Source organism: Zonotrichia leucophrys, chromosome 3 (assembly GCF_028769735.1).
Source record: "Zonotrichia leucophrys gambelii isolate GWCS_2022_RI chromosome 3, RI_Zleu_2.0, whole genome shotgun sequence".
Lineage (NCBI taxonomy): Eukaryota > Metazoa > Chordata > Aves > Passeriformes > Passerellidae > Zonotrichia > Zonotrichia leucophrys.
Genome location: NC_088172.1, coordinates 42,214,463 through 42,231,553, shown reverse-complemented (window position 1 = coordinate 42,231,553; position 17,091 = coordinate 42,214,463). Strand labels below are relative to the sequence as shown.

The following is a 17,091-nucleotide window of genomic DNA, read 5'->3' as shown; positions in this document are numbered from 1 at the left end:
TTCTTTCAGCAAAGCTTTCCACTGCCCAGCACCTGGCACCTAAAAGCATCTTCACAATTTTCTGCAGGCCAGAGCGTAGATCTTTTGTGACTCTTGATGGCTGTGTAATTGCATAGCTGCAAATTGTGTAGAGAAGACCTTCTAAGTGTTGTAGTTTACTTTATATTTGCAGAAATCTAAGTTTTGTTCAAGTCTTGTTCATACTTGAAGACTGATAAGATCAAGTCTGATAAAATGAAATAGCAATGAAGGATTGTGACTCTCTTATAAGAGTTTTAACAGCATCCGTGTATGGTAGTCCTACAGGGAGATAGTAGGAGAAAAAATAGTTTGCTAGGAGAGTATCTGAAAATAACTCATGAGAGGTTTTCTGAAGATGAGGAGGTACTGCTCTCCTGGTTAGATGGTTAGATTTTATGGATAGAGTAGATGGAGGAGATGGGAGAAGGCAAACAGACTGGTGGAATACCTTTTGACAAGAACTTGAAAAGGATATGGTCTAGTGCTTCTAGGGAGCACTTAGTCTGAAAGGGAATGTCTGGTGGTGTTTTGAGTATACTTGTCCTAAGTTTCATCTACCTAGCACAAGTATCAAGTAGCATAAGGATGAGGTAGCAAAGGTTCACCAAGAAATGCAGATGAGTGTGAAGACTGTGGCTGCTTACAGTGCAGAAATTCCATCTCCAGGCCTTGGTATATCTAAAAGACATTGCAGCAAGGGATTTTTAAAGGCAGATATGCAGGGAAATAGCTTTTCTATCCCTCTTTTATTATGTTATCTTTTTCTGTCACAAGCACTGCAGTAGGATCTCAGCTAGGGTGCTTCAGCATGACGTTATTTGTGTACTTGGAATAACACAGCTGTACATAAGCTGAGACTGTGGTTTGTGTGACAGCAGAGAAATTCAAGTGGAGCCTCAGTTGAACGTAGGTATACAAAGACTTTTTGAGACACCTAGGAATGTCTAGGCTTTTGTTGCTTCCAGATTTTCTTTTACAAAATACTTCAGAATGTAAGGGTTTAGCTTAATTTGATCTTAACCTAATTTGTAGGTTAAGATTTTTTTGGGGGGGGGGGGGCGGTGGGTTGGGGGGCGTGGGAGAGAAGATGCAAACAAAAAACCCAGACAAACAAAGGAAACAATATTGCAGAAACTGAAATTTTAGTGCACATATCTTAGTATGTTATGCTTCAAATAAAGCAGCAGGTGCATTCCTCTTTCATAATTTAAAGGAGATTGAAAGTTTATAATGTATTTGGGTTTCTCCTTGATTTGTATTTGATTTTCTGCTTGCCTTCTATAAGACAAATTTATAGAAGCAAATCTAGTTTAATGAAGGTTTTAATCTTTTAATACTTTGCTGAAGGAATGTCGCTAGTTAAAGAAATTATACAGACAGTATTTTGAAAGATAACCAATTTCTGTTATTAAAAGAATTTTGAAATTGAATGCCTAATGGGGTGCATCTCCTTTTTCATCCCACATGCAGCCAACTTCCATTTCATGCTCTTCTGGCTCTGGGCAGTGGAGATGGAAGTTTTGCTATACAGAACAAAAGGCAGGAGACCTGCCTTCTGACTGTAGCTCTAGTCTCAGGCTTGTTCCTGCTTGTTTCTGAGTGGTTGCTCTAAGCCTTGACTAGTATTGATGTTCGGCTTTAGGAGAACCTTAAGTGTCTCTTACTTCAGCATATTCATAGCAATTTTAAAGTGTTTTTCTTCTCAGGAGATGGTATGATAAAGCAGTGGTAGTGATTGTTTTGAAAGTGCTTTTAATCTGCGTTTATAGGGATTTATTTTGGAATCACGTATCTTCCATAAATCTTAGGGGGAAAGTAGCCACACAATGTTCTTGTGCATTTATTATGAGTGTAAAAGTGTCCAACTTCTTTGTCTTTTTGCTTCAGATTCCCGAAACTCATGCTGTTGCCGTATCTTTCAATGTTTGAAAAATCAAACCCCACCCTTCCTGATGGCTAAAAAAAAAAAATGCAGGACTCTTTTCTGCTCTGCAGTTCAAGTGTACAGTAGTGTGTGTGTTCATTTGTGTGATTATTTTATTTCTTTTCATAAGCAACCACAGTATGAGAGCACACCACTGCAACCTCACATTTCAGAAAGATCAGCATCCCACCTCGAGGAGCTTGAGCGAAAGATTGCAGCAGCTGAGAGCAAGGAACTGCAACTCAGTGAAATCGTGAAACAGCTTTCAAACAAATCCAGTGAGGAGAAAAAGAAGATGGAGGAGAAAGTAAGTGTCTTTCCTGATCCACATTTCGTTTTGTCACTGTTGCAGTGGCATATATTTGCTAGAAAACAACTCAGTATATGGGTGTTCGAGTTATTCTCAAAACATCACTAAACTATCCATGATAGAAAAAAGATTAATGATTTCAGGTGTTAGTAATGGATAAATCTGGACTTGCAGAGAATATATCCTAGAAAGTGATACTAGGTGAAGTGTTAATCATGTTAACAGTTTCAATAAGGTATCGGTTAAGCTTTGGGAAAAAAAAAAAAGCTGTTCAGTATTGTAGCTTGTAGTTTTTATTATGTAAATAAAATATAATTTAAAAACATAGATTGTGAAAATTAAATCCTAATTTTTAGTGTGGTTTGTAAATGTGGCCCTGAAGCTTCGAGATGCATTTACCAGCCTGTATGTGCCTATTTAGCAGGAGTGATTCTCTTGTAGCTTTCTTAGAATGTTCAGAGTGGACTTTAGAATGAGACAAAGATATGTGTTCTTGGAACTGTTTGGAGACAGGGTTTCTTTGCAGGCATAAGGAATTCCCAGGGATAGCTTTGAATGTAATCACAGCCTTCCTTTATTGCAAGCAGGAATGTGCCATTGTCCAAGGGGTTCCTAATTAATGTTTTAGGGATACTTTGTCATTGTAACCTCATCTTCTTTAATTACTGGGCTTAATTTGTATTAAATCAGGTTCAAGGGATACAAGCAGTGTGATACAGTGAAGTGTCTGGTGGGAAGACAAAGAAGAATGCGTAACTCATCTCTAAATTCTGCCTTACCATTTCCTGTGAACCCTCAGTATGCTTTTCACTGAGGTAGGAAGAGCAAAAATTGCATACTGCTGCTTCCTCCTTTGTGAGTTTTCCTGTCTGGATTGCTCCCTGTGTAGGAACTGGCAAGCAGGGGTGAGGACCTGTGCAGCAGTGCTTGTGTTGGCAGCATGGTCTGTAGGTTGGACCCTGCTTCACTGCACAGTCCTGATTTGCCCCTTAACACCCATCCACTCTGAACAAAAAGCTCTCAAGGAGAGAGAGGGCAGGGAGGGACAGTGAAAAATACTCCTTTTTCCTGCCTTTCTTTCCACTTTTTTGATCTAGGTAATGAAGCAAAAGTAGTACCAGGAATACAAAGAAATATAGCATAATGCAAAAAGTCTTTTCCAGGCTCATGGAAAATTAAGGTGCCTACAGAAAAGGTGTTTAAGAAAGCAGCTATTCTGATCTGATATCTTCTGATGTGATTGTCAGACTGCATCAAAATCAGGGTTTTGGCTTCCATTTTTGGTAGTTTAAGTTCTTGGTCCTCATGTTTTTAAGTTTTTTTCCTAGTCTAGAGGAACTAAAATGTATCCTGATTATTTGTTATGTATGAACACCTCAGTGGGTGAAAGAATTAACAATATTCTATTAAACTTTGTGTTTTCATAAGGTATGTGGATTGTTCTGGGCAGAGGTGAAGCAGCTGTGGTTTGAGGACACATGTGGGCGTGCAACTTGAAACTGTTGGGAGTAATAACTTTTGGTTTTGTTTCCTGCTCTTAGCCAATGCTTTCATGCAGCTGAGAGTACAATTCTTGGAGAGTTAACAGCCTCTGCTTCCAAATCAGGCTTATTTTTACTGTTATCATAAAACATGTACTCCTTCTTTCTTTCTTCTAGCTTAAAACTAGAGACCGATATATTAACAGCCTGAAAAAGAAATGCCAGAAAGAGTCTGAGCAAAACAAAGAAAAGCAAAGACGAATTGAAACATTAGAAAAATACCTGGCTGACCTTCCTACACTGGATGATATAGAAGGGCAGACTAAACAGGTATGGTAAAGGGGGGTTTATTTTGCATTTAGAAGTAAGCTCCCTAATATCTGTTCTCAAATCTTTTACTGTTTCAAAATCTCTTTTTTTTCACCCTTATGTTTGGGAAGAGAAGTATTTCAGTCTTTTAGAAAGCACTGTAGATATTAGGATTTTCTCACAGTCAGATAAGTGACACTGGTGTGAAACTATGCAGCAGATCACTGCAAGGCTATGGTCTGACACAAGGCCTTCTGCTGGTGTGACTCTGTCTCTGACTAATGTAACCTTCTGTTAGCTGCAAATTCTAGAAGAGAAGAACAAGCAACTTCAAGAAACCATGGCTGAGTTGGAAAAGAAGCTCGGAGAGGCCCGATCACAGTGCAGAGAGAGGGAATTGCAGCTGGCATCTCAGAAGAAAAAAGAAAAAGAGCTGGTCACAACAGTGCAGAGGTATGAGCAGCTGCTCAGGCCGTGCTCTGCCGTGGGTGTGCTTCCCCACCTGATGTCAAGACCTAATGCTATTGCAGGCTTAATCTATTACAATGCTAATGACTTTTTATGGTAAGGGTTTTACAACTTGCTTTGTGGCAAGTTGTAATTAGTACCAGAGAGAAGAGTGTTCTTTGCTATCTGTCTTTAAGGGTGTGGGACGCTCCAGCAATGGCATCATAGCCTGTTGCCAGAGAGAGGATGCAGCAAAGCTGTGTGGTAAAGGGGCATTGTATAGAAGCTAGGGCTATTTCTGGATATTGGCTGATGGATATATCAGGGAAGGGTCGAAGATTTCAAGAAATTCCAGTCATTTCTTACCTTTTTATTGAGGGTGCAGGTATTTACAAGAAAATTTAGCTGTAGCTAGTATGTTGTCATTGAGCTTGCCTAAGAAAAAACAAATGGGACAGATATCCAAGAATATCCAGGTAAGACATGGAGACTTTGTTACTATGTTCTATTTTAGGGGACCTACTTAAACAATTTTTGTTTTATTAAAAGGACGAGGGAAGCAGGGGAGAATCACTTTTAAGTATCTGTGGATGTTCCTGCAGTTTGTTGTCCCTCCCTTGGGTAAAGGTGCATGCCACAGGAGCCTGAAAGGTTTCCATGATGAAAGGGGAGCTGGCTGGGAGGCCTTTCCAGCCAAATTGTTGACACATTGTTTCCATCTTACCAATGGAAGGCCTTCGTGCTCTCCTAATCTAGAGGGGGATCATTCTGTCTTTTCTGAAAGCCTACAAATAGTTGGGGTGACCTCTGGTTTCTAAATTAGACAGCTAGATTAGCACTAATAAAGCGTATTTCCTTTCTGAGAGAAGGCGAGCAGATGGAGGCTGTAGCTACACGTATGGGTTGGGTTGAGCAATGGAGGGTCTGAAGGCCATGCCCTTGTGTGGGAGCATTCCTGGCAGGAATGGTCTTGGGCTCCCCATTACGAGTCACAGAGGGTGTGATGGATGGGGCACCAGCACTGTGCACAGCATTTGATTCTGGACTCCCCTTTGAGTTGTATGTGCCCCAGTGAGACAATCTGATTTTAATGCTCCCAAAGCTGTGAAGGTTCATAGATGCCTCTGACCTGTGCTTCCCTTCCCCCAGTGGCACAGAGCAACTGTGAGCACTGCAGAGCTTTGCTTTGCTCCTTTGCCCTCTCTTCCTACACAGTACTGCTGGAGCTGTGCCTGTTGGGACACTCAGCACAGAGTATGGCACATAAAACCTGCATTCATGTGCATGAATCTGCCTTGTCAGTGCCATTGCAACTTGAATAGTTTAGAATTGTTGCATCATTCATGCACTGTTGATGCATGAATCACATAAGGCTGGATTCTGCTAGGTACAGTTTTACAGTTCTGGTTGGGAAGATGGTGCAGGTTTCTAATTTTTTTCCTAGAACACACAACCCTCTGGTTTCTATTAACTCACTTAATCTTTTTCATGTTGAATGGCAGTTTACAACAGAAAGTAGAAAAATGCCTGGAAGATGGTATTCGACTTCCTATGTTGGACACAAAACAGCTTCAGAGTGAGAATGAGAGTCTTAAGGAGAAGAATGAGAAAGCCAGTAAGGTTAGTCTGCAAATAATCTGCTGGTGGCATCTTTACCTTACATCTTGTGCTTCTTTTTTTTCTTTTTCTTTAATTTAGAAATAAATATCCCACTAAAGAATTACGTATTTGTTGCTAATTCAGATGACTTTTCAAGACCTGCCTGTCTCTGTTCAAAATACTGATTTTGCATTATTTTGTGTTCTGTCAGAGTTGAACTGTCTTGTCATTTGTTTTTTTTTTTTAAAGATGCTATTTAAAATCTGTGTCTACACACCTGTAGGCTGATTTTTAGACAACGATCTGAAGAGATTTAAGTCTTCTAAATTGCTTGATTTTCTATTCCAGATAATAGACAATCAACAAAATCAGATAACTGGACTGATTTTGGACATGCAGGTAAGGAAGAGTTTATAGTCTGTTGTTTACTGTGTGCATTTTTAGTTCACAAGAATGACATAGCTAGAGTTTAATTTTATTATTTTATCTTTCTGAATAGGAGTTAAAGGGAGAAATGCCAAAAACCTAATCTTATGGGTGGATTGTAGTCAACCCATGTTCTCTTGCAGGCTCATGGTGTAGTTGTTACATCTCTGTGGTTTAGCACTTCACTGGTACTCATCAAAAAGTGAGAAACTGTCGCTGTGTTGCATCCTTAACTTGCTGGTCTAGCGGATCATCCAAAGTACAAAAGCAATGTTGCTTAGGGGCTTCAATGTTCAGTTTGTTAGAAGAGACAGGTGCCTTTCTAAATTATCTCACTTCATCCTGTTCAATTGGTTTCTGACACTTAGATACCTTAACTGTCCTGCTGGATGTTGGGCAGCCAGCTTGCAGCCAGAGATTTTTCTAGACAGCAGAGGTTGTCAGCTAGGAGTCAGCTGCAGCTCTATAGATCTGATTAAGAGAGTGTTGAAAGTTACTCAGTGACTGCTGTTTGTTGTGGCGAAAAAGAAACATTATACAGCTTTTAGAAAGGAAGGTATTTCTTGTCATAGAAAAAGCTAATAATTTAAACAAACCCGAACATTGTTTTCAGCAAATATAGAAGCCAAACTCTAGTTTCCACATTCCTCTTCTAGAATGTCATTTTTCTTTTAAAAGTTGTCTCCCACTGTTGAATTGCTTCCTTTCCCTGTCATGGTAAATAGGAGGCCTGATTCCTGTCAACAGCATTTGTTTTGTTAGATTGCAGTGTGTGAAATATATCAGTAGAGAAGTAGTAGGAGAATTTAAGTTGCAACATGAGGTATGTATGTTAACTGAAAAGGAAATTGACTTATTTAGCTTCTCAAGGTTTGAAGAAGACTGATTTTATCAAACTGAGATGTTTGCGTACTGCAGACTGGTATGTGCAAAAATTGTAATAAAGGCAACTGTTGTTTCAGGTGTTATATAATTAAAAAGAAGTTCAGCTTGAACTTAATAACTTTTTTGAGGTTCTCTGTGCCTTTTTGTAGTTAAGATTATTTGCGTATGTGCTCCATATATATGTTGTGCTTATCAGAGATAGAAACAGCTTGCTAGATACATTACCAACCTAAATCTTACCATGTTTCCTAAACTTTCTCGTCTTTTTCTCACCATCACCTTTATCTTGGGACTAGTGATCTTTAGTGTTTTGTGTGCTTAGCCTGACATGACTTTAGGGAGCTGGACTGGGAAAAGCTGAGTAGTTGTGACTGTCTGTGAACAGGGTACTGTTCTGTTCTCCAGGACTTCCTCTTTCTTTTCCTCTTGAGGTGTTTTATATGAGGACAGAAAATAAGATTTGAAAGTGGTGTCAGCCCTCAAATTACTTGTAGACTATAGGAGCTTCATTGTATCCTTGATCTCTCTGGCCTTCCATACTTGTGACCTGAGAAGCACTGAAAATTAACTCATTGGAAGTGGAAATCCCTTATCAGCACAGAGATGCAGTTTATCTTCTGCTAAGATGATCTCATTTTATTCCATGTCTTCTGCCACATTGTAAATTTATGCTTGGGAATGTATTTCAGTTCATTGGTTTTGACTTGCAAGCTGAAAACAAATTGTGTTTCCAACAGCAGTTGTATACAGCAGCATTGGTTTCTATTTGCTCGTAATCATGGTGAAATTATTTTGATCTTCCTTGTATGGTATTACTTCATTGATTTGTTATTCTGAGTGAGAGGAATTAAAGTTTTTGTTGGCCTTGGCAAGATGCTGTGCTGCATATATAGTGCACCTTTAGAAAGAGAAACATGACAGTAGGTGACAGTGGTGTTTTAAAGAGAAATTCATATTTACATTATTAATTTGGATATCACAAAACGAACAGTTTTGGTACAAAAAAAGAGAGTAGAAGTCAGATTGTACGATGCCTATGTTACCCAAAGTACCCTTGTCAATCTTGTCAGTCACAATAAACCCCAGCTGTGCCAGGCTGGGAATATTGCCACCAAATTGTAACTTTGGAAAGCATATGGAAGAATTAAGGCTGAAGCATAAGGAATTCACAGCACCATGTGGAACATGGAAAACTTAGCACTATAGGTTCAGTCAGGCTGTTCTTTTTCTGAGCTTTAAGATGAGGGTAACCAGAGAATGATAGATCTTAGATGTATCTTTTAAATATAAACACTGATTTCTACTTCTAGTAGTTGCCATTACATGGAGCAGTTACTGAGCTGAACATGTGCACATTGCATGGAATATTCTAAAAATTGTTTTTTGCTTCATTTGCAGAGTCATGTAAGTTTAGCTGCACATGTAGTTCTGAAAATACACTGGGAAAGATGAATATTTCTCACCCTGTCTTCCCTACCACCTCCCCCCTTCCAGAAGGCTGCACAATCAAATCTTTTTTGTCTGTTGTTGACATGAACATGAAACATATAAGTGGTAGTCCTAATGCATCTATCATAGCTTAGGCACTTGGGTGTCTCTGAACTTGATCTTCCAAATATCTTCCAATTTTTACAGTCATTAATGAAGCTGGGAGGGTGTTTTTGGCATTGCATTGCCCTGCTCACTTCATGCTTCTTAAGTATGACATCTGTACGCCACAGATGGAGCTTGAAGGCCCTTCAGTCCAACCTAGTAATGGCGATTTTTCTCAGTAGATAATGTTTATAAAAACCCAAAGGCAACAATTCAGCATCACTGCAGGTTCTGCTCATCTGCAAGCACGCAAAGGAAATGCCTGAAGCAGTTATTTCCTGCCCTCTCCTGGCCCAGGGTGTTTCCTTTGCCTCCTTCCTCCCACTGGTGTGTGTGGCTGCGCTCTCTCAAAGAGCTTATCTTTAGGATACACGTTACTTCAGCACTTCCTTTCGAGGGGCACACTGTGGATTAAAAGAGCAGCAGGTCAATTGTACGAAAATGGTTTTAAAAAAAAGTAATCATATCTGGGTTCTGCCTGCTCATTCCTACTGCTGACGTGAAAATAAAGTGTTGGGGGTTTTTTAGTCCACGTTAAGTCTGTAAATGTTAGCACCATTGTTTTCCAGTTTTGCAAAGAGTGTGACAGAGTCCCCACTGCTTGTGTGGTGTCAAACTGAATGTGCAGGGAAATTTTGCTGCAGCACCTCCTGTGAGGTAGGTATACAGAAGATCAAAATAATTCCACCATGACACCAGCCAGACCTTTAAAAAGTTCATGCAGTGTTGGACCTGCCTTGTCTCTCATTACTCCCTGCCTTCTCATCAGTACTGATAAATTTTACAGGTGGCAAGTCACAGCTGAAGAGATCTCTCTGTTTGAAAGCACCAGGAGTTTATGTAGTCTCTATTCATTGTTACTATTCAGATAAGCTGGCTTGAATATTCCTCTTTCTGAATTTTGCCAGATGACCTGAAAAGACATATCTGCAGATTTAAAGGCCAAGTAGTGGAATAAATATGAGTACTTTCAAGAGTAAAGGCACCTGTGCTCATGCTGGATTCACCCTGAAAATTCCATTTTGGCAGTATCTCATGATTTCTCAGTTTGAGCTCTGTGGGTGAAAGCCAGGGAATTGACAGCAGGTGATTCTGTACTGCAGCAGGTTTTTTTGTTGTTGTTGTTTAAGATCGTTAACCTGTGTTTTCATTCATTTCAGTCTATGCAAGAGAAGCTTTCACAAGAGAAGCTGATAGTTCAGAAGATGACAAATGAGCTTGAGGAAAAAGAAAGACATATAGAGCAACTGAATAAAACTCTCTCTGAAGTAAGTAAAATAGCACTAGTATCCCAACCCCCCACCACATCAGAGCCAGGAAGAACCTTATAGAATCATTCTAAGATCCCTTGGTAGGGCTTTATGAGCTTTATTACGTACTTAAATATCCTGGCTCCCATGCAGATATATAATGCATACCACCCCTGTCTAAAGAAGTGAGAGTTTAAAAGGTAAAGATGCAGAAGTAATGACAACATGAAATAGCCCTATAAAAGCTGTCTGTATGCTGTTCTTTAGAGGGCTACAGAAATATTGATTATATGCTTGAAAATTAATTATTTTTAAATTGTACTATTTGTGGCTTGAAACTTTCTGCTGCATTGAATGCTGCAGACTAACTTTTCCCTTTTTTCTATTTGCTTTTCACAAAGAACCAAAGACTGATGGAAGAGAATGCCTGCCTGAAGGAGCAGATGAGGCTGGTGGAGCAGTCCAAGCAGCCAGTATCTGAGAAGATGCCTGTAGCAGACCAGTTGTTCAAGGAAATGTCCCACTGCTTGTTTGACTTGAAAGCACTATGCAGTATTCTTACCCAGAGAGCTCAGGGCAAGGAGCCTAACCTTTCCTTACTGCTGGGAATCAGATGTAAGTGATGTTGACTTTCCAGTGCTTAATAAATGTTTGACACAAAGGAATAACAGTTTAGCTAATGTGGTGCTTGAACTTGCCAGCTGGACAAGCTTGTGTCCCCTTGCTATGCAGCTGGAGCAGTGATGCATGAACTCATGGAGCTCTCTGGAGAAGCTGGGATCTTAGTGCCTCTGGGCCACTAAATGCATGTGACTGCACAGGTCCTTGCCAGGTCAGGAGAGCAGGTAGCTGGCCCTTCATGTGGACCCAGTCATGGATATGTTCACTGCTCTAGAAAAGAAAGGTGTGTAGCCAGGTGTCTGTCCCTCCTGAGACACACTGCAGTCACTATGAGGGTTAACAGATGCTAACCACATCTTGTGCTTTGGTTGTAAAGCCTTTGGGGTCAAGTGATAGGAATATCCATCTACTGTTTGAATATGTATAGGTGTGGTTTGGGAGTGGGGATGTCCAGGTGTTTGAAATAAGACTTGAGCCTGTAACTTCATCTCTTGTGCTGTTCATCTAGTCTTCAGCATTTACTAAGCTGTTAAATTTAACCAGGAAATGAGAAGCACACCCTAAAATGTGCTAAAACCAGTCAAAGTTTATGTCAGGTCTTTCCTTCCAAGAAAGCTGGTTGTGTTGACCTGAATGTATCATATTTTGATGTTTTCTGAATGTTAATTAGAATTCATCAGGTGGATGGGTTGCTGAACTGAACCGTCAGCAAGGTTCAGTTCAGCAGCAAGAGCTGCTGCACACCTGCTAGCCCTCTTTTCTGAGTGGCTGTAGAAACCCCCAAAGTCTCTAGAAATGCTCTTTTCATTTTTTCCCCCTGTTGTTCTGATTCATCAGACTTTAGGAAGTCTAGATCTTGGTGCAGACAGAAAAGCATGTCTTTCAGAGAAGCACTGATGGGCTCTGAATTGATTTTAAGTTCACTTGGTACCTTATTTTGTAGACTTTTCATCACACTGAAGCGTGATTTGTCCTGATGTAAAGCAAGTGACCTGCCTCTTATTTCCAAGGAGTTGACTAGTTGCAGAATTCAGAGGCCACAGCTGCTGGAGCTTTAACCTTGGGTGTTGTTTTTTGTAGCACTGAGCTGCTCATCTGAAGAGAGTGAAAATTACCACAGCACAGAGACCCTTTCGAAGAAGCTGTCGGACGTTTGCCAGCTGCGGAAGGACATCGATGAGCTGAGGACTATCGTGTCGGACCGCTACGCTCAGGACATGGGGGACAACTGCATCACTCAGTGACAACACCCCGTCCTGTAGCAAACTGCTTACTAGGTCCTGCTGTGTCACAGGTCTTTGCGTTTCCATTGAGGAGCCATATGGAGGGCTGCAAATAGCACCAGACACGCATCTCCGAGCGCTGTGTGTGGTGGATCTCGGGAGTCCGGTGTGCAGGGGTCAGTCATCGTGTGAACAGTGGTACAAACTGCAAGAAATCTCTTCTCCAAACTACTGAATGTAGGAACAAGCTGTGAAGAATGATTCAGTTGGACACTCTGTTTCCTTCATTTGGGCTCATTTTATTACTTTGCCTAGTTTTTGGATCCAGAGCTTTGGAACAGCCATGCTGCTACAACTCTCAGTCCTTTCCTTCATCAAGGGTTTGTGTGGCATTATCTGAGTTCAGATCTTAGGGGAGAGGGTTGAAGAACCTATGCATGTATATGTCTGGCTGTACATGATGAAACCAGAGGCTTCTACCGCTGCACTTCACTCTAAGAATTACAATTAGAACAATCTTGGAACATTCAAAAAGTAATTGCTCTCTAAAAATTAGGATATAAGGAAGATGTTTTTAGCAATGGATGTCTACCTTGTTTGTCCAGTAGCAGAAAAACCCCAAGTTTAACTCCTTTATGCAAACAAGTCCATAAAACAGAGCTTAAGCAGATTGTTTGAAACACTCCAACATTGCTGTAAGAAGTTGGAATAGGTCAGTCTGTGACAAACCAGAGAAGCTGTAAGACATAAAACTGCAGCTTACTCCATGGCTATAAGAAAAAACCCCCAAAACAACCAACAGCTGTTTTAGTGTTTGTATTTCTTTTTCCTCATAGGTCGTTTCCATTTCAAAATGTTGCTGTACTTTGTTCCTGAAGGCCTCTGATAAGGTTGTGCACCACCTCAGCCATTTTTACCACAACTTCAAAAAGGGTATTTGACTCTTGGCAAAATGAAGGCTCGAAACAGAATGTTTCCAGTTAGCAGTGTAAAGTACTTGGTAATCTGAGGACTGAAAAATTTTCCACATTGTTTGGGAAATCTTGATTTCTCCATTTTTGTAGGAAGCAATTACATAAAATAGTAAGCTCATGTTCCATAGCTTATTTAATGAGTGTCACTTGGCAGTGCTCTTTAATTCCCATGGGACAGATGATGTTTCCAAGAACATCCTTGCAAGTTAGTTTGCCCAGTTATGAATGGTGGAAAATAGTATTTAACTGAAGGAAACAAAAACTTGCAAAGAGTAAAATTGCTTTTAAATCACACTGTTAAGAAAAATACATGCATCACTTACTTGTGTGATATTGCAGGAAGGTTTTAGATGCCTTAAGGTGCAAGTCAGTCAGCTGATCTGGAGTGGGGATAACGGCAGAAATCTCTTCAAAAGCTTAGCAATTCAAACTAAGTTTTGTTACTAGGGTAACATTTTTATGGCAAAAGTGGATATCTTCAGTTTTCTGATCTGGTGATGTGTTGCTTTCTGTTTATTATTTAACAGTTACTGTTAATGTTGTTTTTTATAATTTAGTGGTTTAACTGTTTTTAGCTGTATGGTTTTATTTATTTGACAGTTTTCTCTATCCTGAAAGTAGACTTGGACTAATTTGTGAAAAACAGTGTTGCTATTTATACTACTGCTACATGGTGTTATCCGATAGATTAATCTGACTGATTCAGCTCCTGTGAGCACTAAAGCAGTGTCTAGATAAAATCACAAGTGAAGTTATCTAGTGTCTACTTCAAGGAAAAAGGCCATTTTATTTTAAATTTCTCTACTCTTTCTGTAGGCACACTTCAGTCTCTCCATCAGGGCATAATTTGCTCCAGTCTTCGTTGTCAGTGGTGTGATGCAGGTGGTGTTGGAAGTATAATTGTGCTCTTCTCATTGATAGAGTGGGGAAGAGATGTTCTGAGCTAATCTGCATTTTTAGACTGCAAACAGATCAGTGGTAGTTGTCTAAAGGGATGTTTTACTCTGGTAGCTCATAACAATATTAATTCCACATTGATACACACCTGCTGCATCAGAGGTGTACTTTTATACCGGTGCAAAACTGAAAACAAGGATCCATGTACCAATGGGCTTGCACAGTCTGCTGTGCCTCTGACAGTGCTGGCTTTTGTGACTAAGGCTTCAGCTCGTCCCTCTGGTGTGGTTGGTTGGGTTTGTCCCTGCAGTGAGGCAGTCTTTGGTTTATGGCATCTATCTCCTATCAGAATTCAACAATAGCATTTCAGATAATAAATTAGAAATATTAGGGAGAGAGGAAACATACAAGTTACACATTATTGCTTCCTTAGATGGCAGTGTTGTACCTATAAAAAAAAATCACCAAAACATTAATCTACATTTGATAGAAGTAACAAGGAGTTGAATATAGAAATTACAGGGGAGCAGGAGATCTTCTGAGTCACTTTGAACTATTAAGCTTGTCACTTGGTTGGTATTTCTCCACTGTCCCTCCTGCTAAATGATGATACTGTACTGCAAAGTTGAGATCACTAGTTTATATTTGCCAAGCACTTCAGAGCTTTTATGCTCTTCGAGTATTAGTTGAAAGTCCCTCTGGGAGGGGATCCCATTTTATTCATAATACTTTTGATTGCAGTGCTGTAATCTTGTGTTCTAATGTTTTTGTTACAGAACCTGTAATATTTATGTTGACTTGAAAGCACTTGATTTAAAACCCCCTGAGTTTATCTGCCTCAGTCAGATTAAAGTAGGGAGGTAAATGATGGATGTGTGAGCCAAAGAAGCAGACTACCAATTGATTATTTACAGTGATACAGTACTTTGCTTTGATTTCTTAAAATTTGGCCTGTTGTAGTGGTAGCAATTACTATGTATGCATCAGTTTACAGATGCCTCTAAATGGAATAAGCTTTGTCTAAGATATGCATGACTGTTTAATTGGTTAAAATGTAGTGTGTGTGGTCTCATTCAGCATATTTAATACAGAGGTGATTAACGAATGTTAACATTGGAATTGCTTCGATTTAGTCATGACAACTTTTTGCTGTAGCTATTAGACAATCCCAAGGGCTGAAAACAGCTGCAGATGAATGGATTCTGTACTGTTCTGGCTGTCAGCAAACTGTACATTTTGTACAGTTCCAGGTAGAATTTATATGATCCTCTAGAAGATACTTACAGTAACTACTGTATTTAAGAATGTATTTTGAAAAAGACATGAAAAGTAACTGTCTTCCGACAAGCTGTAGATGATGTATTCACTATATAGAAGTATTTACTATATAGAAGTAACTCAGCTCAGTCATGTAAATGTGATTTAGGTTGCTGAACTCCGCTGTGCAGCTTTGTGGTGTGACAGGTGTGTGAAATTGTGGAGATTTGCTGTAACCACCCACTCAGGCTCCAGCATTTGAAACTGATGGTGGGCATGAAGTCATTTGAGAGCTGAAATTCCGTCCTTTTCACTTCAGAAGGTTTCCTTCCTTCCTTTGCCCTTGCTGCCTGTCTTTAGTTTCATACGTTTTTTTGTTTTTTCTTGGGAAGGGTAAGAGCACAAGGAAAGGAAGAAAGCAAACCCTTCCTCCATGACCTGCTGCCGTAGCACGGGCAGTAACAGCAAGCTGGGCTCTCTCCATCAGGGCACAATTTGCTCCAGTTTTCCTTGCCCTTCTCAGTGGTGTGATGCATGTGCAGTTGGAAGTATAATTGTGCTCTTCTCATTGATATGATGAGTTCTACCATGAGTGGAGAAAAGATCTGAACTAATCTTTGTTCTTAGACTGCAAACAGCTCAATGGTTGTTATCTAAAGGGATGATTTATTCCAGTAGCTCATTAGCAATATTAATTCCACAGCTGCATACCTTTGTGCCTTTTTAGCCTGAAGTAAATAAATGTATGTCCCCATGGAACTTCAGATAAGTTGTTAGCGTGCTGATGACTGCACCTTGTTTTCTTCTCACCTGCCATTACTTTGTTAATAAGCTTTTGTAGTAAGAACTCTTGCATAATGTCTAGAAACAGAAATACTGAAAATAGGTACTAGGTGTACACTTTGAATGTTAGGCTGGTTGTTGTATGCAGCTTCTTTGAATACGATGTGTGAGCAGGAAACACAAATCATAATGTGTTTTTTCTGTGTATATTAATTACAGTATATCATTAGTTCAGTGGGGAGGAGTGTCTGGAGCTCTCTTGTAAAAGCACAGCTGACATATGTACTGGATCAGTCCCTGAAGACTGGTAGTTTTGTAAATTGGGTTCAATTTTTGAACTGCTCAGAATACCTCATATGTAAATAGAGTTGTCATGACTTAATCACAATGTGTTCATTGTAAAAAGTAACGGAGCCACTGGCTGGCTCAGCTTTAGGCTTGTTGTTCTTGCCTCTTTTTGTAATTTTTTTTAAAGTAGGGTTTACAGCTAGAATTTTGAATGCCAAAGTTCTATTTATTAAATAATAATAAAAGTTTTCATTGTTAATGACTGGTATTTTTCCACTGGAATTTGTTTGTTGATGTTTGGGATTTGTATCCACAGAGCAGAAATAAATTTTGTTACAAAAGTGAATTTTTCACGGTTCTCGTTTGTCCAGTATCTGGCATGTGACAGAAGTGATCAAAGCTGGAGGCAAGAAAGGAATCATGAAACATCTTCCCAACACCCACCCCAGCTTCTTTTGAGAGGTCAGTTCTGCCAAAATACCAGGTGACCAAGCTCTCTCTTCTAGGCCTTATGTTTTGTTGTGTTGTTCTTGTTTTTTTTCATCAAGATCTTGATATAAAAATTATTTCTGTATGATAAAAGGATTTTAGAGCAGCATTCCCTGATTCTTTTTTGGACAGATGCTCCTGTTGGCTGATTGGAGAGATCACTGGTAGGTCTGTTTAAAAGACTAAGCACAAAATTGTAGGCAGAAGTCAATCTCTGCTGCATGGAATACTGCAGGTCAGTACAGCCCAACACAGTCAAGCAGCATTGACTTCTGAAAAGTCCAAGGGTAAGGATTTTGGTCAATCTGACAGGA

General features: G+C 39.8%; 1 protein-coding gene across 2 annotated transcripts in view; it reads left to right on the top strand.

Annotated features, from left to right (window-relative positions):
* The window catches only part of CEP85L (centrosomal protein 85 like), a 134,847-nt gene extending 118,218 nt beyond the window's left edge, over window positions 1-16,629 (top strand). For both annotated transcript variants that reach the window (XM_064707953.1, XM_064707952.1), the window contains exons 6-13: window positions 2,076-2,252; window positions 3,914-4,066; window positions 4,344-4,498; window positions 5,995-6,112; window positions 6,440-6,490; window positions 10,156-10,263; window positions 10,647-10,860; window positions 11,947-16,629. In XM_064707953.1, coding sequence (XP_064564023.1) covers window positions 2,076-2,252; window positions 3,914-4,066; window positions 4,344-4,498; window positions 5,995-6,112; window positions 6,440-6,490; window positions 10,156-10,263; window positions 10,647-10,860; window positions 11,947-12,110 — 1,140 coding nt within the window. In that variant the 3' untranslated portion in view covers window positions 12,111-16,629. The remainder of the gene's footprint in view (window positions 1-2,075; window positions 2,253-3,913; window positions 4,067-4,343; window positions 4,499-5,994; window positions 6,113-6,439; window positions 6,491-10,155; window positions 10,264-10,646; window positions 10,861-11,946) is intronic.
* Window positions 16,630-17,091: the final 462 nt, after the last annotated feature.